The sequence below is a fragment of the Pseudorca crassidens genome, chromosome 10, assembly GCF_039906515.1.
Source record: "Pseudorca crassidens isolate mPseCra1 chromosome 10, mPseCra1.hap1, whole genome shotgun sequence".
NCBI classification, from domain to species: Eukaryota; Metazoa; Chordata; class Mammalia; order Artiodactyla; family Delphinidae; genus Pseudorca; species Pseudorca crassidens.
In genome coordinates, this window is record NC_090305.1 from 71,933,980 (window position 1) to 71,960,978 (window position 26,999).

The following is a 26,999-nucleotide window of genomic DNA, read 5'->3' on the forward strand; positions in this document are numbered from 1 at the left end:
TTCATTTTTCTCAAAACATATATTTATGACTCCTCTTGGTACATCTTTGAGCACCTCTGCCAGGATCTCAGGAATGTGTAGAACTCACTCCCACGCTGTACCCCACACCCCCCACTAGGACTTGGTGACCAGGCCCCGCACGGCTTGCGCGATGGCGTCCTTGTCAATGCCGAACATCTTGAGCAGCTCTGTTGGTTTCCCGCTTCTTGGCACATGGCTGACAGCCAGGCGAGTGACAGTGACGCCAGGCTCGCCCATTACTGCAGAGGCCACTGCCTCACCTATGCCACCTGGACAAAGGAAAGGAGGTGAGTCAGGTGATGCAGCCTCAGGTGAGCAGTGGGCGGGTCCCCAGAGCCCCTAGCTGCCCCCCCGGGCCCTGAATCAGTCTGAGTTTATTCCCTTTCCCAAGGATGGGGGGATGGCATATATACCAACCACCGTGCCCTATGCCTGTAGCCAGAGCAGACATCACCAATCACAGTACTTATTTTTTTCATAAGCCCAAATATGGCCTCTGAATCATATTTAACACCATCCTCTGGGCAGCTGTCATCAACCGACATCTGCACTTGATCTCAGGGTCTAAGCCCATCTATTCCCCCGGGGCCTGCTTTGGAGGAGAGAGTAGTGTGTATTTGTAGAGGATGGCTTTGTGAAAAACTCATTAAAGCCAGAAATTTGTGTCGCTTTCCCGGTTTGATTCTGCACAACAGCCTTAACTTTCAGGTACTTCAGGGACATGACCACTGTGTGCTCTTAGCACGGCTGGAACCCTCTCGGGCTTCCTGGGTCAGGCAGGGATCCAAGGAGCCATTCCAGCCATTGAGTTCAAGGGTCCCCAGGCCAAGCCTGAGGTCTGTTAAGAGGCCAAGTCCCAGCTGCTCTGGGTTTCCTGGGCCGCAGCTACCCTCCTGGGGCTGGGATAAAGGAGGATGTCCAGCCCTATGCCCCCAGCCCTCCCAACCTGTGTGTCTCTGGCTCTCTCACCTTCATAGTAGTGGTCCTCCACGGTGACGATCCTGCCCTTGGTAGCACGGGCACTGTCGAGAATGAGCTTCTTGTCCAGGGGCTTGATGGTGAAAGGGTCCAACACGCGAATGTTGATCTTCTCTGTGAGGGGAGGAGAAGCAGGGCGGGCTGAGGGGAAGGAGCTGGGCGCCATGGGTCTGCCCTTTGGGGGCCTTTGATGGGCACCCTGCGAGGGGGCTTGTCACACAGCTGCCCACCCCTGATGGCTCGGCCACCTCCTCTGTTGATCTGTGATGCCCGTATCCTCCACACCCACCCCTCCACCTCGGAGCCTCCCTGGCCTAACAGGAGCAGCAGGTCTCAGGCAGGAAAAGGAGCGCCTCCTCTCTCCCCTCACGCCCTGGGCTGCAGTATCTTCGCCTTTGGACCGACTGTCAGGGAAAGCCAGAGGGACGGCCGCCTCCAGGGGTCCGCCCTGAGGTAAAGTGAGGGCATGTGGGGTGGTGGGGAGGGGAGCTGTGGCTACAGGCAGGACAGTGTCAGGTCAGGAGGATGGGTCAACCCTCCCCCTGGATCTCCAGCCCGTCTCGCTCCTGCTCTGGCCCTCCCCCCAGTTCCTCAGAGCTCTGTTCCTTCTGCCTGGGCCTCTTCGATACCCTCTTTGCTTATCAGTTCCTACTCACATCTGAGGTCATTTTCTTTTCTTTTTTTAAATTTATTTATTTTTGGCTGCATTGGGTCTTCGTTGCTGCGCGCGGGCTTTCTCTAGTCACCGTGGCTTGTCTTGTTGCAGAGCACGGGCTCTAGGTGCGTGGGCTTCAGTAGTTGTGGCACATGGGCTCAGTAGTTGTGACTCCCAGGCTCTAGAGCGCAGGCTCGGTAGTTGTGGCGCATGGGCTTAGTTGCTCCGCGGCATGTGGGATCTTCCTGCACCAGGGCCTGAACCATGTCCCCTGCACTGGCAGGTGGATTCTTAACCACTGCGCCACCAGGGAAGCCCTGAGGTCATTTTCCTAAGGACACCCATGTCCACCCTCTCCTGGGTGCTCAGCACGGCTGAAATCTGTTGTGATTCTACTGCAGGGGAGGCTAATGCCTGTCTTCCCTACAGCTAACACTTGTGAGCTCGCAATGATAATAATAATGCCAGGTCACGTTTATTAAATCCTCAGGACAGCCCCGTGGGGAAGGTGATAGTACCTCCATCATGGATGGGGAAACAAGGCACAACGATGCTGAATAACAGACTTAATTAGCAGCCAGCTAAGTAGATTCAGGCTCCAGGGCCTCTGATCTGGCCACCATGCTGGGCACACAGTGAGTGCTCCAAGCCTGGCTTTTAGTAATATTCTCATCATTTAATTCGACGAGATTTTTCTTCACCCAAGACCGGGTCTGCAGTTAGCAGCCCATCTAAGACTATGTGGGTCCCACCCTCCTTACCTTTCTTTAGCAGGTCAGCAGCAGCCAAGGCCTCATGCAGGGTCACCCCAGCCCCGATCACAGTCACCTGGTCGTCCCTGCTCTTCAGGACCACCTGGGGGCAACATGGGGGCCAGTGAGGCTCAGAGTCTGGTAGACTGGGGTGGGTCCCGACCTCAGGCTCTCTCTGCGGGGTCTCATTGGGGCATAAACCACACTGACCTTGGCCTGTCCGATTTGGAAATCCTCGTTGTTGTTGTAGATGACGGCGTTTTCTGGGCGGCTGGTCCGGATGAAGCAGATGCCCTGGAATGAAACAGAATAACTGAGGATTTCAGGACGCAGGACTTCCAACCTTGAGGACTGGAGTCTTTCCTCTGCAGCACGTGCCTCTCCAAATATTCCTCCTGCGTGACAGCCAGCCCCAAGCCCCAGATGGAAGATAACTTCTCCATCAGGTAGACTGGCCTCCAAGGACTGCACCCCCCCCCCCGCCCCCCGCCCCAGAGTGCTGTGGCTCGCCCCCTGCCCTCAGAGGGACGAGAGCCATGTGAGACATTCCAGTCAATGGCAGCGTGGCTCTTGTTCAGGACTCAGTTCATTCCGTCTTGGAGAATTCAACTCAGGGAGGGCAGACAGGCATCAACTGCTGGATTGGCAGGGGCTGCCAGGATGCTCAGTGGTGAAAGAGAGCGGTGATCAATTAGCAATGTCTGCCACGCAGCAGGAAAGGTGGTGTGTATTTCATTTTTCCTGGTCTAACTCCTCCAAGCCACAACACCAGTGCAAGGTCAGGAGACACCACTCTGGGGCAGCAAATGATCAGCTCTGGGCCTGCATACTGGCCTCCCTTCCCGTCCCTTTAGGGAAGCGCTAGCTGCCAGCGAAGAAAGAACAGTTAAGTGACCTACCTTTCTATTGGCTGCTAATTCCACTGCCTTCTCTGTAGACACCCCATCGCTTGGGTAAAAGACGGTTGACATGGGGACAGACCGAAACATAGCCAGATCTTCCAGGGCCATCTGGGAGGGCCCATCTTCCCCTGGGGTGTGGGAAAGGATATGCTGAAGTAAGACCTCATGCGTGGAATGGAATCCTGGCCCCAAACCCTGTTTCAGAAGTCCGGGGACAGAATTTCGCGCCAAGCTGGCAGGCTATCCCCGGCAGTGTGACGTGCTAGCTCGGAAGTGTTTTCTGCCACCGTCATGGTTCGTCTGCTAAACTGCATTGTCGCTGTGTCCCAGAACATGGGCATCGGCAAGAATGGGGACCTGCCCTGGCCCCTGCTTAGGTAAACAGAATTTGGTGATTATGGGTGGGAAAACCTGGTTCTCCATTCCAGAGAAGAATCGACCTTTAAAAGGACAGAATTAATATAGTTCTCAGTAGAGAACTCAGGGAACCTCCACAGGGAGCTCGTTTTCTTGCTAAAAGTCTGGATGATGCCTTAAAATTTATTGAGCAACCAGAATTAACAAATAAAGTGGACGGGGTTTGGATAGTGGGAGGCAGTTCCGTTTATAAGGTATCCAGGTGTTCCTTCTGATGTCCAGGAGGAGAAAGGCATTAAGTACACATTTGAAGTATATAAAAAGAACAATTAATGTGAAAGTGATTTCTGATCTATTTAAAGCCTCCTCCTCCCCCCCCAAAAAAAAATTATGTATTTTTTGTTGTGGAGACTGTTGTTGACTTTAGATCTATGGATAATTATTTCTAAGCAAAGTACTTTTTTTTTTAAGCAAAGTACTTTTATTCCCCATTAATCTTAACTAGACGGTATCAGATACCATTTGTGAAACATTTCTTGCTGTAACTGCCTGAATGCCCATCAAGAGTCAAGAATAGGTGACCAGCACGTGCCTAGGGTAGAATATCTACCAAGACAGCCCAAAGTGGCAGCGTCCCCTGGCAGCATGAGTTGAAACCAGAGCCTATAGAGCTAGGAGCTAGGCAGATGGGTCCAAAGGTCAGAAATAGATTATAAACAGAAGAGTTAGCATTCAGTTATTAAAATTACATCAAAAGAGGGACTGTGAATTACTTTATATCACACTTTTGAAAAAAATTCTGTTCACTCAGACTAGGAGTCAATAAGTTGAAAACTCCGGGATACTCCACAGAGATAGTAAAGAGGCAGGTACGAGACTACCTTTTCGGTGGTTAAAGGAGAAGGTCTGAGACCTTAAAAAACTTTCTGATCTTCAATGAGATTGCATGGGATGCTACAATGATAGAATAAGAATTGGCTGCTCTTTACAAAAAAGAATAACCTAATATCAAGCATAATGGCTAAAATTAAAAATTCAAAGAGGTGAAAATTGAGAATGAATATTGCTAGAAACCAAAATTAGTAAGTTAGAAACTAAACTTCACAGAATTAAAAAATGAAAATTAAAACATGTTTTACCCATCACTTTAGCAAAGATTTAGATTAAGTATCCAAAAAAAAAATAGCATTTTCTGCCTTATAAATTGGTACAATCTTTTTAGAGTGTAAGTTAGCAATATCAATTAAAATTCAAAGTATTCTGGGTTTGGACCCAGAACTTCCACTTCTAGAAATTAATCCTGAACAAAGAAATGGACCCAAGAGTACTTCTTGCAACTTTCTTTTTCAAACTTGGAAACAGCCCAAATGTTGATTAATAAGAAATAACTAACCAATATGTCTATAGAATGTAACATCTGCAGCAGTTAAAAAGAATGAAGTACTGACAGAAAAATGCCAAAAATTGCTAAGTAAAAGAAGGAAATTGTGTAAAGTACTCAAAATGTTTAATAAATGTGCATGTGTGGGAAAAAGCAAACAAATAAAATAAAATAAAAAGAACTCCGGGGACGTCACAGGTGTGACACCCGGCCGCAGCTCCTTACCGATGGACACGCCGCAGTGGGAGCCGCAGAGGTTGATGTTGCTCTCGGAGATGGCTGCCATGCGAATCTGGTCAAAGGCCCGCGTAAAGAAGGCTGCAAAGGTGCTGCAGAAGGGCACCGTCCTGTCACGTGTGGCACAGCCCACGGCGATGCTCACCTGGGGGCAGAGTGGGTGGTGTCAGCCCAGAGGAGGGAGAGGGTGGCCAGGGGGCCCAGGACCCCCAGGGCCACCTCTTGGGAGGTGAGGGTTCCGTCATCCTAGTAACTGTTAATTCTCCTCCTCCCATGCAAGTGATCCTGTGCGCCCACGGACTCCACAGTCTGTTTCCAAACTCCTTCAACTTGAAATCGTAATTTCACAAGTTCTCTTAAAATCACTCTCCTGGGGAACACTTTTCTAGCAAGAAAAGCCTTTCACAGAGCAGGCCAGTAAGCTTGAGCATGGATGGTCCATCCTTCCCAGGCCTCTGCAAGTCTCCTCCACCATCTGCCTGCCACCCCAAGGCCTCTGCAGAGACCAGCCCTCGCAAGCCCTCTGTATGCCCAGAGGCCCCAGGCCCCAAATGCTGGCCCAGAAGCACTGAGTGCAGGCACTGGTTCTAAATTGGCATCGCCTCCACAGCTCTGAAACCCACCAGCTGACAGGAGCCCTCCTTCCCCAGCCCCCCACCCCCCGGCCCCGGCCCCTCCAGCTGCCAAGGCTGGAAGCCAGGGACAACTTCAGGTTCAGGTGGAGGAAGAACTCTGGATGCAGCAGAGTCAGGTGGTCTCCAGGGGGAGGAAGCTCCCAGTTCCTAGAAGCCTGCAGGCCAGGCTGGGCTCCTCGGCCAGGATATTTTGAAAAACAGGACAAAACACTGTTCCTTATTTAAGAACCATAGATCCTGACAAGGAGCTGTTAACCCAACTGTGTGCATGACAGGGGTCCACAAAGTTCTCTCATCTCTGTATTCCACAGGGTAGCAAGGGCCAAAGCCTCGTGCATAAAAGGGCCCAGCAGACTTTGGCTGCTAGTTCCAGCCTCCTGGCTGTGCCTGCCCTTCCGCCTGGAGGGCCCTTTACCCCCAGAGAAAGCCCCTCCACCACAACGACTGGCCTGCGTGCAGCATCCCCTGCTCAGCTCCCCCGTGTGCACTCACCCAGCCCTTAGGTGTCACAACACCCCTCCCCCACCAGTTACTGGAGGTCAAGGGTCAATGCTGGGTCCTAGCTGTTTCTGGGGCCTAGCAGGCACCTGGCACTGCCAAACACGGCTGCTCAAGGGAACAGGAGGGGTTCAGCCCTGCCCCTGCACCCCTCAGACCCCAGCTGCACCCACCATGTTCTGCTCAGCAATGTAGCACTCGATGAATTGGTCTGGGTGCTCCTTTTTGAAAAGTTCTGAGAAGGTGGAATTCTTGGTGTCCCCGTCCAGGGCGATGATGCGGTCGCTGGCGTGGCCCAGCTTGGCCAGGGCCTGCCCATAGGCCTTGCGGGTGGCTATCTGTAGGGAGGAGAGTGGGAAGGCTGAGCACCTCGGGGGGCATGTGGCCTGGAGCCCAGCTCAGCCTCTGGGCCATAGCTTCCACCAGGGAGGAAAAGGGTAAAACAGCAGAAAAAGGAAGCCCAGCAGCATATGGCCCTATGGAAACTTCTGTAAGGGTGCCAATAAGAACTTAAAACGATGAATGTCTTGGGTGCAGCCTCTTGTCTCCAGCCCGGCTATGAACCATCTGAGCTGGAAAAGATGTCCTAACAACCCCATTTCCCCAGCCCTGTGAAAGAGGCCTGTGAACGCGCCCCACTCTGCACGAGAATACACTGAGGGCCTGGGAGTCAGAAAGCCTGACTCAGGTGGCACTGATGGGTCCACAAGGGGTAGTGCCCAGAGCCGGGCAGGCCTGCCCTTTGCCTTTGCCTGGCCAGAAGTGGGGGAGTCCTGAGCGCAGGCCAAGGCCATGATGGACCGGGGCTGGGGGGGGACTCAGAAGCTGTCAGCTTTGATCCCAGTAGCTTGCTGTGTGACTATGGGCAAATCCCTTGCCCTCTCTGAGCCTCTCTGCATGTAAATAATTCCAGAGCTGGCTGACCCCATGAAAGAACTGGCAGGAGCAACATCTCAGGGTTCCTCCTCACCCAGAACTAATCTAATCTCTCTTCTCTTTCCCAGCCCCAGCCCTGGGGAACCAGAGAACCGCTGCCACCCTAGCCCAACCAGTCCAGAAAAGTGAGGCCCAACTGGGTACCTTGTCCCCAACTTTGTAGCTGGGTGGGGTGGGCATTCTGATGTTGGTAATGTCCACCGAGGGGGTGTCCTCCTGCGGGGGTTTTGCCAGGATCTTCTTTTTGCTCTGGATCTGGCTGTAGATTTCCTGGATGATCTGATCAGCCATGTTTTTGGGGAGGGGCTTCCCATGCCAAGACTCCTTATCTTCTATCCCTATGGGTACAACGTAGGAGGGCAGAGGGACAGGTAAGATGAAAGCTCCCAGAGGGCCAGGAAGCTGCTCGAGGGGGCCTAACCCTCCACACGTCAAGGGCAGGCCACCATGGGGGTCAGGGAAGGAGGACCATGGTGACCAGCACTCAACTGCAGGCCCCTGTTGAGTAGCAGCCCAGTCCCCCAGGAGCTCCCAGTGGGGAGGGGGCATGTGTGGTAGATGAATGTTGCTGGCCACCCCATCCCATTCTCCTTGCATCACCTCCCCACCCCAAGCCTGCACAGCGTGGGGTCTGCTGTAGAAATCACACTCAGTTTGTTGCATAGGTTGGGAGAGGAAGCTGAGGCCTAGGGCGGGGGGAGCACCGCCAAGGTCACCTATGCATCAGTGAGCAGCAGACAGGGCTCTGTAAGCCCCCAGGTGCAACCCCTGTGTGGGGGGGCATCTTGCCGTGTGGGGACCAGTGAGACTTAATAACCCTCTCCTCTAAGGTCACCTCAGATGTCACCACAGCCTGGAGAAAGCCAAGAAGTAACCAAGCAGCCCCCAGGAGTTGAGGTTTCCAGATCCCACGTGGTGGTAACACCTGAGGAGTCAGCATCAGCGGCACTGAGGCCATGACTGTATCCCAGAGTCCTCTCCCAGAAGGTTCCAGAGTTGTGCACTTCTTCCCAGATACCAGTGAATATCCTCATTTACCTCAAGTCCACACAGGCAGAGGGGGACGTGACCCCTGGTGGGCAGGGGGAGAGCCGGACACATGGCACAGTGAAGCCAGCCCAGAGCCTGCAGTTAGCCCTTTTAGTGCCAGACTCCCTGTATCCCTGGGCAAGTCCCTGGCCACTTCTAGCCCCATCTTCCCATTGTTACAATGGGCAAGGGCCATCCCAGCCCCAAGCAAGGGTCTGGAGCCCGTGCCTAGGTCCTAGGGAGGGGCTTATGTCTGCACGGCTCTCAGGCCAGGCACAGGAACCATCTTCCAGACGCTCCTGGGCTGCCCACCTGCACAGGCCTCTGGAATCACTTTTCCATTGCATGAGGGGTACCCTGCTTGCCTCCTAGGGAAGAATCTAGGTCTCCCCAGGATTTCCTGGGGCTCCCTGCATCAGCCCTTCGGCTCAGGGCAGACAACTGGAGCTGTCAAGGTCGCTCTGCAGATGCCAGGCAGGGAGTGTCCTCTCTCCTTACCCACAGTCCTTCCCAAGTCCTCCCTCTCCTCCTGCCTACACATGACCCCCAGTCGAGACCAGCCAAACCAGGCTCTAAATCCCAGCTCAGCCACGCTGCCCAGCAAGTCTCCTGCTCCCCCTTCCCTGGACTGGGTGCACTCTGCTGAGGAAGGAAGCGGCTGGCTCAACCCCAGGCACGGGCTCTCAGAGGCATATGCCTCCTAAACCACCCCCTCTTCAGTCAGCCGCAGGGCCCAGTCCCGGGGTGGTGGGTGGGAGGAGACTCGAGCATACAGACCTGTGATGCCTCGACCCTTGAAGGTCTTGGCAATGATGACCGTTGGCTGGTTCTTGACCTGCCCGAAGGCCTTGCACAGCTCCTCCACGCTGTGTCCATCTACGATGATGGCGTGCCAGCTGGGGACAGAAAGAGGGCGTGAGGGGCGAGGGCCCTGAGAAGGGCCCTGGGGAAAGGCCCTGCCCTCGCTGCACTGCACGGCTGCGATCTGGAAAAGAGCTGGAGGAGCTGGGGTGCCTCAAACCTGCCGGATTCCGATTTGCATTTAATTTTCTCTTTTCACATTGTTTTACTTCCTCTTGTTTGCCTTTGAACAGATTTTCCTCCTCTCTCCTAAGTAATGCAAAGCCTAGTTACTTACTGTCTTTCATTCCTGAGCTATTCGTTTCCTACTGAAAGCTGCTTTTAGGACAATGCAGTGGGTTTGGAATCTACTGCTAGATTTTTGATGAACTTTTATTTAAGGGACACATCCGATCACTCCGTAGATGGTGGACGTGGTGCCAGAAACTTGTATAAAATGAGTCATGTTGTCAAACATCCAGAGGAAGGAGCCCTTCTCTTTCAGGCAATCCCTTTTGGGACACTTTTTGGCAGATTAATAGTAACAGAAGTAGCAGCTCACACTTACTGAGTGCCCACTCTATGTAGGCACAGGGCTGAGCACATATTAACCCATTTAAACCTGTTGTTGGGCTTCCCTGGTGGCGCAGTGGTTAAGAATCCGCCTGCCAATGCAGGGGACACGGGTTCGCGCCCTGGTCCTGGAAGATCCCACATGCCGCGGAGCAGCTAAGCCCATGTGCCACAACTGCTGAGCCTGCGAGCCACAACTACTGAAGCCCGCGTGCCTAGAGCCCATGCTCCCAACAGGAGAAGCCACCGCAATGAGAAGCCCGCGCACCGCAACAAAGAGTAGCCCCCCGCTTGATGCAAGTAGAGAAAACCCATGCGCAGCAACGAACACCCAACGTAGCCAAACATAAATAAATAAAATAAATTAAAAAAAAGAATAAAAGCAAATTATTAAAAACAAACAAAAACCTGTTGTTGTCCCCATTTTATAGACATGTAAACTGACATACTGAAGGTGGAGTAATCTGCCCAAGGCCGCAAAGCAAGTTAAGTGATGAAGCCAGGACTTAAGGAATCTGGCTTCGTAGCCACAAGGTTATGGACACAGACCCAAGGATGCTGCCGGGGTTATACTCCAAGTCCCCAGCCCGATGTGGCCTTGAGGAGGTCTGTCCCTGAGGCATGTTGTGGCTGTTTCTTCCCCTGTCCAACAGAGAATCTTTCTTCTCTTCATTTTCTCCCTCTGTAAGGTCACTCAGAGATAACAGCCCTGTGTCCGCTGTGTGATCAGGTACTGCAACTCCAACTCGACTTTCCCTGGTCATCGGCTCATCTATGAAGGGTGGCCTTGAAGGCCCTGGGCCCTCAGAGCCCAATTGCAGAACTTTTATTTGGGGTAGGGGAGGGACATCAAGGTGAGGCCCTCTCTGGCTGACACCCGCCCAGATGGACCTCCCTGCTTTGTAACACGTGACTCTGAATTCACAACCATCCAAGGCCCATGGGGGAAATCTGGAAATCCTATCTCCCGTTTCCCTATGAGAGGCCTGTTCCTCCTCCTGTCACAGGAGGTAACCAGTGGCCTGACGTACTGAGCGAGCCTGGTCCACACCGTGCACCTCCTGCCTCCTCACCCAAGAACAAGGTGAGGATGTGTGAGATCACATTATGTGGAAGCTCTGAGAGCCATCACACCACCCAACGTGCAAATAAAGGAACTTGCTCAGAGCTGGGCCTCAGCCCACAGATCCATGGCACTGGCCAGGGCGGCCACATGCCCTGTGAGTCAGACCCTGAAGGGAGACCTTCTTTTGATGGGGCTTAACCTCTGGCTTCAGCCCCTGCATCTGCAAAGCTTTTGGCACAGAGGTATCCTTTGCTATGAGGGTGCTCAGGCCACAGCCTCGTACGTACCCGAAGGACTCGCAGCGCTTCTGGTAGACGTCCATCTGATGCTGCAGCGGGGTGGGGTCGCTCTGGCCCAGGCGGTTGATGTCAAGAATGGCGACGAGGTTGTCCAGCTTGTAGATGGCCGCAAAGGCCATGGCCTCCCACACGGAGCCCTCTGACAGCTCCCCATCTCCCAGCAGGCAGTAGACACGGTAGCTGTGGGGGGGTGGGGGTGGGGGGGTTAGAGACCGGCCCCCCTGCCTGGCCCACGTGCCCCTGGCCTTTCCTTCTGGGACGTGCAACAGCTGTGCCCACCCCAAGTCCACACCCAGTGAGCAGGGGCTGTGAAGGAAGCTGTCAGGAGCTCCAGAAAGTAGTACCAGCTGCCAAGAAACAGCTCCAGACAGCAGTGTGGAGTGGCTAGGGCATGAAGAAAATGGTGAGGTTCGCAGGGGCTGACTACGCAGGCTGGGCGGGAGGGCCTTGAGCCGCCCGCTGCCGGAGCGCACCCACTTCTCTCCACCCCACCATGAACCAGGACTGCTGGGGGAGCCCTGGGACTCGCTAAGTGGGCCAGAGAGACAGAGCACCTTTCTGCTCAGAGGAGCTGGGCCAGGGAGGCCATCTGTGATGCACCCTAGAGGGAGGCTTCAGGTGAAGATGAGCACGCACGAGGGGGCTTGAAGGCCGGGATCATGGTGTCGGCAGGTGCCTTGAAGGATGGTCTCCTCCCAAACTTCTGGGGCTGGTTCTTACCCAAGACTAGAGCTGGGCCTAGGCTTTCTCCACCCCAGGGGCTATCTCCTGCCCTCAAAACAGGCAGCCATGATTGTTCCAAAGGCAGTGTGACACGGTAAAAAGAGCAATAAGGTTGCGATAAATTACCCAGAAACAGAACCTTCCCTGGCTGGGGAGGGTGGAGCCAAGGGGTGAGGCTGGAGGCAGGGAGACCAGTTCAGGGACCTTGACCCCAACCCCCAACCCCCCAACTCTGCTTAGCACTGAGTAACCCTCTCAGAGAAGGTAAGTGCAGTTGTTATTCCCAAGAAAACACACAGACAAGGAAACAGGCTCAAAGGTCAAGGCACCTGCCTGAAGATCATGCAGTTGGGGAGCAGCTGAGCGAGGATTCAAACACAGGCCTGACTGCCCAGCCCACTGTCCACTCCCTGCTGACTAGGATCGCACACAGGGGGAGGGGCAGCAGGATGCCGAGACCCCCTTTCCCCTGCCCAGAGTCCAGATGCGTGACCCCAGGGAGCGAGGCTGGTGCCTGGACGGCTCGGAGGGATGCAGCCGCCCTGCTGCTGAGTGGGTTGGGCCTCCAGGCCTCCCTGCTGCAGGGCCAAGGCAGGGGGAGCTGAAGAGAGGCGGGGACGGCTGTGGTGCTGCCAGCATGACTCAGCACCCCTGCAGGCCTCCAGGTCAGGGAGGGCTCCTGCATCCTCCCCTTGCCACGCCAGGCCCGTACCTTCGCTTCTGCGGCCTCCAGCAGGCCAGGCCACTGGTTCCCCCACAAGGAGCAGAAGGTCCCGCTCACAGAGGCTTATCTTAAGCTGGGTCTTGCAGGCTGCAAGGGGGGGCCCAAAGACACTGCAGGGGTGGGGTCTGGCACAGCAGCTCCCGAAAATGACCAGCCTGACAGGGCTAAGCCAGAGAAACCTGTAGGGAACTCGACTTCCCCAAAAAGGGATTCCAGGGAAGCAGACTGGCTGCCTTCCCAACCCCACACCCACTTCCAAGGAACCTGAACTGGGGCCAAGCGTGGAGTTCCAGCATAGCCTCAGACTCAAGTCAGGAAGGCGGTGTGGGGAGACACTGGGGGTGCTTGTGAACAGGAAAGGGGGCCCTGCAGAAGCCAGGGCTAACCCTGAGGCCGCATATTTCCTGAAGCTGTTAGATTCAGGGTAGGGCTACAAATGCCCACAGTCCTGAATTACCATGAAGAGAAGAGACCCTAACGAGACGGCCAACATTTGCTGCAGGAGTTGGGAAACCACCTCAAATATCCAACAACAGATGACGGTCTAAACGTGTTACAGCATCCCCATAAAACAGAACAGTATCCAGTCATTAAACCTAGCTCTTGGACTTCCCTGGTGGCACAGTGGTTAAGAATCCGCCTGCCAATGCAGGGGACACGGGTTCCAGCCCTGGTCCGGGAAGATCCCACATACCGCGGAGCAACTAAGCCCGTGCGCCACAACTATTGAGCCTGCGCTCTAGAGCCGGGAAGCCACAACTACTGAGCCCGTGTGCCATAACTACTGAGCCCGAGTGCCACAACTACTGAAGCCCACGCACCTAGAGCCCATGCTCTGCAACAAGAGAAGCCACCGCGATGAGAAGCCCGCGCACCGCAACAAAGAGTAGTTCCCACTCGCCGCAACTAGAGAAAAGCCCACACACAGCAATGAAGACCCAACACAGCCAAAACTAAAAATAAAATAAAAAAAACAAACACTAGCTCTTGACAGGGTGTGAGAAAGTGTTCAGATTTTTCTAAAAAGCATTGGGTAAAATTGTATAAATACTAGGATTATAAATCCATTAAGTTTTTTCTCACAATAACATGGAGGAAATAGGATACACTGTTAAGTGAGACTGAAATGGGGGAGAGGTGGTTAAGAATAAGGAAGAAGTTTGTTTCTTTCTTTTTTTTTTTTGGCCACACCTCGCAGTATGCAGGATCTTCATTCCCCGACCAGAGAGTGAACGCATGCCCCCTGCAGTGGAAGCTCAGTCTTAACTACTGGACCGCCAGGGAAGTCCCTCATTTCTTTTTAATGCATTCCTGTATTTTAGATTAGTATGTATTTTATAATAAAAAAAATTATTTAAAAGAGAAATGGGGAATTCCCTGGAGGTCCAGTGGTTAGGACTCAGTGCTCTCGCTGCCGGGGCCCCAGGTTCGATCCCTGGTTGGGGAACTAAGATCCCATAAGCCATGTAGTGCAACCAAAAAAAAAAAGAAGAGAGAAATGGGACAGACCCAATTGGATGTGTGCTCCCTGGCTGATGGCTGGACAGACCTGACTGGAGGCTGGATCCAGGACCTCTGGCAGCTGGCGCAGCCTGGTAATTCCCTTAACCCCTCAGCCTTAGCCAACCCTGGCCACTGAGAACCCAGCTAAACGCTATCTCCCTACACTGGCTTTTCCCATTATGTTAGGGTCAGGAAACGACCCTTCACGAGGAATTATTTCAAGCAACTGTAGAGAATAATTAACTCACAGCTCTGGTTCTGTGCCAAATAAAATACTCTTAAACACACATCCCATTCTTTGTGACTTTCTTCACTGCATGGTGAATCACTTCTGGGTGTAGCTGAGCCTGGCCCCAGAGCCCAGCCCGGGAGGCTCTGCCGTCAGGTAACACTGGCCTGAGTCTGGAAGGCCTCGCAGCCCCAGCCCACCTCCTGGAGAGCTGTCTCAGGAGCTTGCCCTGCACACAGTAGGCGCTCACTGGGGTGGAGCATCCAGTCAGGCTCCCTGCAGCCACCTGCCGCCTGCAGGCCAGACTCCCTCGGCCTCTCCTCTGGGAAGCTTCCCGCCCACAGGGCTCCCCGAGCCTGCTGTGCTTCCCTCAGGCCCCTCAGAGCAGCCTGGGGACCCTGAATATGGACTCCAGGTGCACACCCTGGGTTCACATCCTGCCTCCACCGTAAGGCAAACACCTTACCTCAGTCTCCCCACCTGTGAGAGGGGCAGCTGTATGCACCTTATCACCTCATCAAGGTGAAACCCTATAAAGCACAGAGCACAGGGCCCTAAACGGTAAAGGAGTGAAGAAACCGCTCGGACAGCCTGCAGCCGACACGCCTCCCCTCCGCAGCAGACGCCTGTCTGCAGGCCACGGCGGACGGCCTTGCAGCTGAAACCTGCCTCGAGGGGCTTCTCTCCCAAGCTGCCTGGTGCTGCAGCAGCAAACCTCTCTGACCAGGCTGCTCACCCTCCACAGGCCACTCTCTCCAGGGTTCATCTCTTCCCTGGCTGCCACGTAGGGGTCAGGGAGGCCCAGAAACACCCCCGGAACACCCCCTTTTCTCCTTTCCCGAGGTAAAGGCGAGTGGCTCCGGCCTGGGTTCTCGGCACCTAGTCAGGCATCGAGAGGTGGGCCCACCTAAGACTTCCAGGGTCCAGGTGCCAGGCTTGGGGGGAACACGGGAACTCGTGAGCCAAAGCGCTCTGGCCAAAGAGCATGTGGCTCTGGACGCAAGCCTGGCCCTACCGGTCACTATCCAGGGACTCTGGGCAGGTCCCTTCACTCCTTTGAGCCTATTTCCTCATCTGAAAAGGGAGCTGGTCCTGGTACCAGCCTCATGCCACACATGCACGGTTAGTTACTCAGTTCCGACTCCGCCCTGGGCAGGCAAGGAGGTGCCTGGGGCCAGCGAGTAAAGCTGGGCCACCAGGACCCCTCCCAAAACCATCGTGGGTGGGGATGGGGAGTGGGTGTGTTACCTGGCTTTGTCCAAGTATTTGCCGGTGTAGGCCATCCCGCAAGCGGCCCCGAGGCCTTGGCCCAGGGAGCCCGTGGCCACGTCGGTGAAAGCTTGTTTCTGTCATGACAGAGGGCTACAGTTACCACAGGCAATGTTTCCCAGAAATGCCTCCCAGGATTCTAGCCCTGTGGCCTTGGGAGCCTCGAAGCCACACCCCACCCATACACGGGGTGCAGGCAGGTCTGCAGAAGGCAGAGTGTGACTTCTCATTATTCCCCTACAGCAGTAATTGTGGGTGTGGTTCAAATACCAGCTCGGCCCATAGGGAGCTGTGTGACCTCAGGCCACAGACTGAATCTCTTTGGGCCTTGGTTCCTTCACCTGTAAACAGAGCCCACATTATTCACCTCACACAGTGGTTGGGAGAATTCAAGACAAAACTGAAGTATTTGGCCCTAGTGGGTGCCCAGATGGGGCATCACAGTTTCCATGGTAACCCCATGAACTCCAAACGTTTGCAGCGGCCCGAGGAGCACACCGGGCCCCTTCCGTGGATGTCACCAGCATCCTGCTGTGACCCCCTTAGAGAATCCCTGGTGAACCTCTTCGCCCAAGCTGTGTCTAAGTGGCCAGGGAGGCCCAGCAGGGAAGGGAAGCCGGTGTTTGGTGCCTGGGGAGAGGCCCTCCCTGCAGTTGACCCAGAGTGCCCTGGGCTGGGGCCTTAAAAGTCTCACCCTGCAGCACAAGTTTGGGGTAAACAGCGTGCCCCCAAACCCCTGCTTCTTCCTTCCTTTAATGCCCTCCTCTGCCCTCCAACACCCCCTCAGCTCCTCAGTGGGTGCCCTGCTCCCTTCCCGCATGCCTTGAGAAACAGGAAGTGGAACCAGAGGCCTGGAGAGGCTCCTGGTGGGGTGCACTTACCGGGACAGGGTGCCCGTCCAAGTCAGAGCTGATCTTCCTCAGGTTCAGCAGCTCTGCCTCGGGCAGGAAGCCGGCTTCAGCCCAGACGGCATACAGGATGGGCGCTGCGTGGCCCTGCAGGGGATGGACGGTGGGGGGATGGGTCAGATGAGGAGCTGTTCCCACCACGCCCCGAAACCCGGGGCCTGGCCAAACCGAACCTACCGGCCTGGGTATCCCTTTCAGGAAAGGAAGCAAGTGAAGGCTACCTTCCCTCCTTTCATCCCTCTCCAGCCCAAGGCTCCCACAGCCAAGGCGGAGCAGGCCCTAGGACAGGTGCAGGGGGAGCGCAGCTGTGAGGCCCGAGGCCAAAGCCCCAGCAGGCAGCCGGCAGCCCTAATCCCTGGGTTCTGGCGTGTGAGTGGACCTGGACAGACTTCTAAGCTCTCATGCCTACCCCAGGAGACCAGAGGCCACGGAGCCAGGCCTGGGTACAGGTGGATTTCGGGGTTTCATGGCATAGTTTGTGGCTATGGTTCTCAAGCAGGGCGGCGGGGGGAGGTGGTCAGTGCGCCCCATCCCAAACCCTACTGCAGGGCATCACCACTCTTGAGGGAGCGAGCGTGGCCTGGGTACTGGCACAGCAGAGACGCGTGTAGAAAGCCACAAAGCTATACCCCCGACCTGGACTCCAGTCCTGCCTGTCAACACCAAACATGGCTGGAACACCCAGACCATTTCCATTATCCCCTACTAATTCGGTTGTTTATTCCTTAGCTTGGGGTTAAGTTTACCAGCTGGGTCAGCACAGAGCAAGACACCGAGGGAGGGGCCGGGCGGAGCAGGTGGAGAAGAGTGGTGAGGGGCTGGGTTCACACCAGGGAGGTAGGTCCCCTTCTCACCATTTCAGGGCCCACCCAGCCCCAGGTGAAGGACAGAGGGCTGGCCTCCTACCTTGGAGAGCACAAAGCGGTCGTTGTGAGGGCTCTGGGGATCCATGGCCTTGTAGCGCATGGTGTGGAAGAAGAGGACAGCCATGATCTCGGCGGCGCTGCAGCATGACGTGGGGTGGCTGTGGCCCAGGAGAGAGACAAACGCATGCATCACAGCCCTGAACCCCTGATCTACAGGGCTTATCTCACGCCCACAGACAGGGACCTGGGGGTGCAGGTCCCAAGGAGTCACGGGCTTGGCTTGTCAGAGAGCCACGTGCTCCTCCCTCCTGGGAGGGTTACATGGGGTCTCAAGGAGGCACTGCTGGCAGCATGGGGGTTGCACCCTCCCAGGGGCCAACAGTCTGGACCCTCAGAGTCATGGTAATTGAAGAATTCTGGGGCTGGACTAGAGTAAGAAAGGAGGAGGGGTCCAGGAGACTGCGGTGGCCCCTCTATGAACAGTTAGCTAAGTCCCAGTGGGACTGCCCAGGACTCTGTCCACTTGTCGGGGCAACTTGGCCTCCCAGGCCCCCAGGGGTGCTGGGCCTCCTACGGCCCTGGGCAGGGGCTAACGGACGAAGGCTCCCAGCAGCCTCCACCCGCAGGGTTGGTAGTCTGAAAACTGGGCCTTCGGGCTCTCCAAGAGCATCACTGGGCTACTCGGCAGGCTTTTAATGGGCATTCTGAGGGCTGGTACAGCCACCAGAAACCATGTTTCTGCACAGAATTTAAAAGGCAAAGCAATCTCTTATCTTCTACAAAGGCTACAATCCTGGAAAAAATAAAAACTCCTTCTGCCTGAGACAGGCCTGGGGCGGTGGCTCAACGGGCCTCCCTTTTTCAGGCTCTTGTTCTATTTGCTGCAGTTATTTGAATGGCTACTGGGCAAAGGACTTAACCAGGGAACATACAAGGATTATGTCTTAGAGATGTGACTTATTCAGGTTTCTTAGGACCCACTTGATTGATTCAGCCCCAGCGCCCAGGAGTGGAGACTGGAGTTCCCGGCAGGACAGCTGTTGATTCCTGAAGGCCTCTGGTCCGCAGTTTGATTACAATGTCAGCCTCAGGGCACGTGGCTCCCAGCCGCTCCCTCCATGCAGCTCAGCCAGCTCAGCGCAGCCTTCTGCCGCTGCTCTGAGGCCCTTCACACTAAAACATGCCCACTGCCAAACCCAAGGGCACATGCACCACCTGGAGTTCAGTGGGCCTCCCTCCTCCCTGCCAGCCGGCTCCCACCACGGGTTAGGGGTGAGTCACTCCCAGAGCAGACACATTAGTAGAGAAATCCGGAACTGCCCATGCTGGTTTAGTACCCACATCCCCAGCACACAATCGTCTTATACTTAACCATTTCTACGAACTCCTGGTCATGGGGAAAGACACTAGACCTGAAAGAGGGAGGTGAGGAAATGTGAACGAGAAACCTTTCCCCGCCTGGCAGGAACCCAACTCCCTTGTCGCTAGCGCAGAATTCAGCTGGGGGACACCCCAGTCAACACCAGCCAGGCTGACCTCCTGCCCTTCCCCTCCTAGGGCAGCCCCATCCCTGAGGAACCCTCTTTCAAAAGTCATGACCCTGTTAGGAGAACAGCGGGGGAAGGATGTGGGTGGAGAGCAGGCCAAACTGCTCCAAGAGAAAGAAGGCAGACACGGACGGGAGCTTGGCCTGCCCTGCCCACCTGGCGGTTCCCAGGAAGGGGCTTCAGGGAGAAAGGGCTGTGACACAAGCACTTTCTGCACATGGTGGAGGTGTGCCTGGCCCAGGCAAAGCTGACGTGGTGGGAGGGAGGTCACCCACGAAGAGACACCAGAAGTTGAGAAGTAGTTGATTTGAACCATTCCTTGCGAGACCCATGGGGGTTGAGCCTATATTTCCTCCAAAGCCTGCATCCCGGACACACTACTAGCCCTACCTTCATACCTGCCAAATAAAAACATACGGAATAAGGGATCCTTGGGGGCCAGGTGTCTGCTCCACCGCACCCCAGAGCTTTCAGGGAACTCCCTCTGAGAGGTGTCCCAGGGTGGGGATATGGGCCACTCAGGCTGTGACTTCAGCACATGCTTCACCCTCCCTGAGGCTCAGCTTCCTCACTTGTAAATGGGGTGCTGTGTGGGGATGGCGGGGGGTCCCTAAGACAATGAACTCAAAGTGCCCAGGTGACCATCGGCCACCACCATCTGCTGGAAGACCAGATGCCACACTTCTCAGGGCCTCCAACTCCTCATCTGCAGGCTGGGACCGCGACCCTCTGCGGACCACAGGGCAGGCAGGAGGGAAGAAATGAGCTGAGAATTGAGATGGGGCTCTGCAAACCGTAAACTGCTGAACACACAGGAGACAGTTACTTTCAGGTGCAACTTACTAGAGGAACTTCAGTGTACAGAGTCTGTGGTCTGAGGGCCTGAGATTCTCCTGTAACCCCAGCCTGCCCTGGGGGTACAACTGTGGGCGGGGGCCCACCCCAAGGTGCTGTGCAGGACAAACCCATGAATGTAAACTGGCAAGAGGCAGGGAGGGGTGTGGGCAAGGTGGGAGGCTGCAGGGAACTTTATCCACTAAGCAACTCTTTGTGACGCATGGGGGTTATAAGTTTGTTCCAAAACCTGTCCACTTACTCCTAATTAGTTCAATCTATGAAGGTGGTGCTGAGGCCTTACAGCTGGGCCTAGGTAAGTCTCCCAAAGGCCCCCCACCTCTGGGAGGACATTCTTCCAGATGTCCCCACCACCACCCTTCCCTTCAGCATTCACTCTGCTTGCTCACAGGTTTCCCTGCAAAAAAAGTGCAGAGAAGATCCCTCACCCCCTGGCTGGGCTCCTCTCCATTATCAACAGATAATGCTGCCAGCTGCTGGAAGATGGCCCTTCTCCCACCCTACACATGTCCTACACATGCCTCAAGGCCTCAGAAAATGAACCAGGGAGGCGAGCACTACAACAGCCTCTCCCATGCTTAAAAATACAAAGAAAAATAATCTGTTATGAAGAAGAAATAAGTCCCTGAAGGAAAAAGTAAGAAATATGAGTTGAAAACCAACAGTTAAGGTCCAACCTAAAAAGTTAAAAAATATGGTGAGCTCAAAGACAGTAGAAAGATAAAAAATGGAAATTTATGAAATAGGAAGCAAATGTACAGTTTTTAAAAATCGAAGTCAAGAGTTAGCTCTTCAAAAGAGAAAAAAAAGGGACTTCCCTGGTGGCACAGTGGTTAAGAATCTGCCTGCCAATGCAGGGGACACGGGTTCGAGCCCTGGTCCAGGAAGATCCCACATGCCACAGAGCAGCTACGCCTGTGCACCACAACTGCTGAGCCTGCGCTCAAGAGCCCGTGAGCCACAACTACTGAGCCCATGCACCCCAGAGCCCGTGCTCTGCAACAAGAGAAGCCACCGCAATGAGAAGCCCGCGTACCGCAACGAAGAGTAGCCCCCGCTCGCCTCAACAAGAGAAAGCCCGCGCACAGCAACAAAGACCCAACGCAGCCAAAAAGAAATAAAGAGGATATTTAATGACAATATATTCCTATAATGGAATACTATGCAACAACCTCAACAAGATCTCACAAATACAACACGTGAACAAAGCACACTGCTGACAGATCTCTACAGCAGGGAAGACCACACTGTTTATGGATTTATACAAACGTTATAAGACTATAAGGAAAACAATAAAATGCAAAACTCAGTGTATAGTTCTTTCTGGGGGAAACCCTCCTTCTGTGAGTAGGGAGAGACACCCAGCAGGTTCTAAAGCACTATAATGTCCTAGTTCTTAGGCCTGGAGGTAGGTACACCCAGGATAGTTATTTATAACATGTACATCATTTGTATTCTTTTTTAGGTATGTATTAAAAAAAAATACTCAGGGGACTTCCCTGGTGGCATTCTTAACTAGTGGTTAAGAATCCGCCTGCCAATGCCGGGGACACGGGTTCGATCCCTGGTCTGGGAAGATCCCACATACCGTGGAGCAACTAAGCCTGTACGCCACAACTACTGAGCCTGTGCTCTGGAGCCTTCGAGCCACAGCTACTGAAGCCCGCGCGCCTAGAGCCCGTTCTCTGCAACAAGAGAAGCCACCACAGTGAGAAGCCCACGCACCACAACAAAGAGTAGCTCCCACTCACCGCAACCAGAGAAAGCCCGCGCGCAGCAATGAATACCCAACACAGCCAAAAATAAATAAATAAAATAAATAAATTTATATATTAAAAAATAAACATTAAAAAAGAAAATACTCAGGCAAGAGAATCGCAGGATGCCAGGACACAAGCCATCCTTGTTCTTCCTGTTCCTAGAACCACCTGGGCTGGCTCCTGTCTGGAAAGACTGCCTCCACACCTCAGACTGTGAAGAAACAGAGCTATGCCCCACACCACTCCCTCCGAGAAGCCCTCCCTGACCTCACGATCTAAAATACCTTCTTCAAGACTTCCCTGGCGGTCCACCGGTTAAGACTCTGTGCTTCCACTGCAGTGGGTTTGTGTTTAATCCTTTATCGGGGAACTAAGATCCCACATACTGCGTTAAAAAAAAAAACAAATAAACCTTTTTCCCCTCACTCATACTTGCCGCCAACTGACACTATGTGGCTATTTGTTGCCTGTCTATCCTAGGTGCAACTCCAGCTCCAGGAGGGCAGGGAGTTTGAGTCTTTTCACTGTTGTAGCCTCGGGTCTGAAGAGCATCTGGAACAAAGAGTGCACACATAAATGATGTATCCTGGCTCCAAGACTCTAGGATGTCACCTCTCTGAGCCTCAGTTTCCTCAATGTAAAATGGAGACAGTAGCAGAATCTGACTGAATGAGGTAGCATTTGTGTGTAAAGAGCTTGACACAGTGCATAGGAAAACGGCAATTGCTCAGTAAATATCAGCTCTAAAGATACCAGATACGAAGTCAAACCTCCTTCTCATTTTGAGGATGGGACCACTAAGGTCCACAGAGGGGGGAAGTACCTTGCCCAGGGTCACACAGTCTACCATCAGAAGAGCTAGGAGAAAAGCAAAATGCTAAGAGAAAGTGAAGAATGGATAAACAAAATGTAGTATATCCAAACAATGGACTATTCAGCCATAAAAAGAAATGAAGTACTAATTCATGCTACAACATGACGACCTTCCAAATATTGTGCTCAGTGAAAAAAGCCAGACCCCCAAAGACCTCATTCTGTAGGATTCCATTTATATGAAATATCCATTAGAGTTAAAAGGGGAAGTGGTAAATTCACTAAAACTTATTGTAAGTCACTGTCAATATACTAAATTTACTAAAAGCCACTGGACCATACACTAAGAATGTTATGATATGAAAATTATACCTCACTAGAGCTATAACAGGATGACCTTTAAAAGGAAGAAGGTGCTCAGAGCCCAGCAGAGCAAATACCTGAGCAGCCACACTCCCTTAGCCAGTTGTGCAGCCCTCAGAGATTACAGCCAGGCCACAGGTGAGACTGACTTCTGAGCAAGAAGGCCAAACAGTGCAGGCCCCCGCCAGCTAGACCCATATGCTGGGGCGACCGCCAGCTCCCACCAGCCCACCCCATGGAGTGGACTTCACCTCACTGTTCAGGGCGGGAGCACAGAGTCTGCCTAAGGACCCAGCGTCCAGGGCTGGTAGCTGTTGTCTGTGGCAATAAGGGAGTTCCTGATTTTGTGAGACTGGGCTCTAGTGACAACAGGCCTCTGCCTAAAGAGGCAAAGTCAAGGGGAGTCAGAGCTGGTGGTCCAGGGGCCACAGTGTGATCAGCTCATGGGAAGACAGGAGAACATCTCAGACCCTAGCCAGGTGGCTGCACCAGGTTCCCAGCTTCAGGAAGCACTGCCCATCAGCCCTGCTGAGTTCAGAGGCAAAGAACAGGGTCATTGCGGGACAGCCGGGTGTCCTCACACAGAGTTGGGAAATGCTGCTGCTGGGGTAATCTCAACGGGCTTGCTCTTGCCTCAGTCAGGGCCAGGCTGGGGTGAAGACAGCCAGAATGGAGAAGCAGGCCCAGGCAGCAGTTTTCTGCCCAGAGAGAGCACTCAAAGCCTCTCAGAGCACCAGAACTGGGTAGCAGGGAGGGATGTACTTCCAGCCACTTCAAGGTCACGTGAATCCCCCAGGACATGAAACCCACAACAGGAGGTGGCAGGACCCCAGAGCTTGCTCATTCTGGTCCCCCAGCCCCACCCCGGAGAAACCCAGTTCAAAAACCACCCATCTGTGAACTTCTCCTTTAGAGATGGGGAAACTGAGGCCCTGGGATGGGAAGGGTCTTTCTGACAAGGGCACAGCCAGTCGGAACACAGCCAGGGTTAGATTCGTCTCCCTGTGCCCACCAGCCAGGCCTGGCCAGACCTTACGTTTCTGAGTATGCACCCCAACACTGTGGGTCAGAGTCCCGGGGACGTCTAGGCACAGCCTGCACCGCCAGACCCGGGCCTGACTCTGACGGCGTCCTCAGATGACACTCAGCACTGTTTGGATAATGCCAGTCTAGCCTGCTTGCTGAGAACTCAGAAATCTCCACCATGAGCCTCAGCAGGAAGGGCCCCTCTGACAAGGCCATCAAGTCTTATCTTTTAAAGCCTGGATGAGCTGGACCCTTGCCACGGCTGCCACAGCTCCCCCAGCACGCGGAGGGAGGGGCAGGTGACCTGGAGAAGCTGTGGGTGTTGCCACAAGGAGCCCTCTGTGCAGGCTCTGTCCCTCAGCTCCTCGGACACAGAGGCCAGTGTCCTCACTTCCCGGGCCTGGTGACGTCCACTGTCACTTGGTCAGTGATGGCACAGGAAGGGGAAAGCTACCAAGATATCAGGACTTCACCGAATCCTGAACACCATGGCCTGGTCCTCACTGATCCAATGTCAGTCCAGCCTCCACAGTGACCATGAAAAGACCTTGGCCTAAGTGCTGTTTCACCACCGGGGTGTAAGCTCCCCCAGAAAGGAGACAACCTGACAGGATGGTCACTTTGGCCGCGACTGCACAGAGCCGGGGCCTCAAAGCTGAGCCTTCACTTGATGGACCGCACCCATTGCTGTGAGGGAATAGCCGGCCTCAAAACCAACATCTGGAGACCTGTTCAAGTCTTCCTTTACTGTTTTTTTTTTTGTGTGTGTGCACACAGAGCTCTTGGCACATGCCTTTCAAAATCTCTTGTGAAAGAGGTAGTAATAGTAATGTTACTTCCTTCTGAAAAATTAAGTTTTTTCTAAGTATTTCTTTTTTTTGGGGGGGCCTTGCAGCATGTTTTTTCCTAAGTATTTCTTTCCTGCACTTTTTACGCATGCTTAAAACGAACAGGAATCACTGTATCTTGCACTTTTTCTTTTTGTAAATGGACACTTTGAGTTCAGTGAGTTCCTCCCTAAGGCATTACAGTGTAAACCTGGGTGTAACTTAGTTGCCAATCCAGTATCTTTTCCCCATAGAAATCAGAGTTTAACTATCTAACAAAGACCCAGGAGACCCATTGGACACCCTCTCCCTTTGGGAGCCCCCCTCCCCCAGCTGTAAATGTTATTTCATTTCTTTCCAAGTGCCTTCAAACTGACTGAGATCCCTTATCACTGTGCCTTATCTTTCCCTTTCTAGTTTCTCTCCATTTTCTGGCCTGGTGCTGCCTGCCTGCCCAAGAAGTCTTCTTGGTTAACGGGAGCCCCTCACTGGACAGCATGGAACAGCTACCAATGACCAGCTTGGGCAAGTCACTCAACACACTAGCCTCACTTTCCTCATCTATAAAATGTGATATGACAGCATCTGTCTCATAGGGTTATTCTCAGAATCCATAAGATAATATTAGCAATAAAGGATGCTCTGTGTCACACCAGGGATACTTATTGACCACTCAAGATCCCTGTAATTGTCTACAGGTTTTATCTAGACCTGTAAGATGCTCGGAAGTGTAACACTATTTTGTGTCCCCCCAGCTAGACCGTCAGGAATCTAGCTAGAGAGCTCCTAGCATACAGCAGGGCTCAACAAGGTTCTGCAGGGCAAATGATCCCCTAAAGTGGTCAAGGGAAGGGGATCCAGTAGTACTCACCAAGCAATATAGGTGTGCAGACCTACTGTGTGCCAGGCAGGGGAGAGGGCACCAAGAGTAAGCCAGGTCCCTGCCTGGCCAAGGGGTACCCCACATGATCGGGTACCAGCCAGAAGCAAGAAGACTTGGCTGGGAAGGTTTCTGGAAACCATTCCCCAGCCAGACTTCAAAATCATTTCATGAACCCATCACATGCTGTCTGGGCAGCCTCATGCCCCGCCCCAAAGGGCTGGAATCCTGAAAACCACTCAGTGTGTAGGCGCTACTACTGTTCCCATTTTACAGAGCGGCGAAACAGGCTCTGAAGCGACTCAGTAGCTGACCCTCTCAACTACCCCACCTGATGCCTCCAGCTGCAAAGTGGCCAGTTATCATTACTGTCCCTTGCAACTGGCCATCTTCAGAGAAGGCTCCTTGGGATGGGCAACAGCCTTTCTCCATCTTCTGAGCCATTAGGGCTGTCGGGAAAGAACGCTGGGGGATGGGCCTCTGACTTGAGGAAAGTGCACCTGGAGGCTGGCCCTGTATGTTCACCCCAAGGCCCTGGGGCTTGGTTCTTGGTTCTCTTAACCTTCCAAGTCTCCCCTCCTCCACCCCATCCCCTCCTCCTGCCCCCACCCCAGAGGAGATCTTAGACCTTCCCTCCACAAGGGATGCCAGGGCTCTGCATCCACGTGGCCACCTTCCTCCTCACTCTCCACTCCTGGAGTCTCAGCACCCCTGCTCCAAAGCCAAGAGTGGCAGGAATGTGACTCTGAACAGGAATGTGAGGTGGAGAAGGGGACAGGTAGTTTGAGGTAGGGACAAGGCCGGGGCCCCCAGGCTCGTCTGCAAGATGAGGGGTTAAAACAGGTGCTCTCGAGTTGGGCAGCACGGGTTCAAATTCCAGATCTCGCCGCATGCGACCTCGGGCAACTGACAAATTCGGAGCTTCAGTTTCCTCACATGTGGGTGGAACGTTACCAGTTACCAGGGAGGAAAGGGTCCTGGGGCCGCGCGTGCCGAGGGCACGGTACAGGGCTTATCTCTCGGCGAGTGGGCACTAATGGTGGCCTTCCCGGCACGGCCGGCGAGGGGCCTCCGCAGTGCGTAGCCGCGCGTCCCCTGCGCCTTTGAGCAGCGGGGAATGAGGGGCCGAGCCGGCCTGAGGCCTGCTGGGAGCCGGGCCCCAGCGGGCGGAAGCCGGGTCGAGCGCGGGCGCGGCGGAAGGCTCCTCCGGCGCTGACCTGCGAGGCGCGCGCTCCGCCATGTGACCGCGCCCCCGGCCGCCTCCCTCGTGGTGGCACCGTGCAGCGCGACACGGAGCCGGCGTGCCCGCGGCCCCGGCGCCCTCGCCCTGCGCCCTCACTCACCCCGAGCCGGCCGCCGTGGTGGCCTGGATGGAACTGATGCGCAGGCGGTTGGCTGTGTCCTTCAGGGCCTGCAGCTTCTGCTGGTCTGGCTTATGGTAGGCCTCCATGGCGCGGCCGGGCGAACGGGCGGGTGGGGAGGCCGAGGACGCGGAGACGCAGCGCAGCGTAGCTGCCGGCAACTGCTAAGGCCGGACGCAGCGCTGG

At 54.3% G+C, this 26,999-nt stretch overlaps 1 protein-coding gene and 1 pseudogene across 1 annotated transcript; one reads left to right on the top strand and one right to left on the bottom strand.

The window, feature by feature from the left end:
- TKT (transketolase) lies at window positions 1-26,999 on the bottom strand. The gene is made up of 14 exons (XM_067754762.1): window positions 26,796-26,999; window positions 17,422-17,539; window positions 16,489-16,602; window positions 15,587-15,684; window positions 11,148-11,339; window positions 9,159-9,277; window positions 7,497-7,690; window positions 6,590-6,754; window positions 5,272-5,428; window positions 3,306-3,436; window positions 2,617-2,700; window positions 2,416-2,509; window positions 991-1,113; window positions 1-290 (listed from the first exon to the last, which is right to left on the bottom strand). Exons 1-14 carry the CDS (start codon window positions 26,900-26,902, stop codon window positions 115-117), a joined length of 1,872 nt encoding a protein of 623 aa, XP_067610863.1. The 5' UTR covers window positions 26,903-26,999; the 3' UTR covers window positions 1-114.
- LOC137232544 (dihydrofolate reductase pseudogene) lies at window positions 3,431-5,169 on the top strand (annotated as a pseudogene).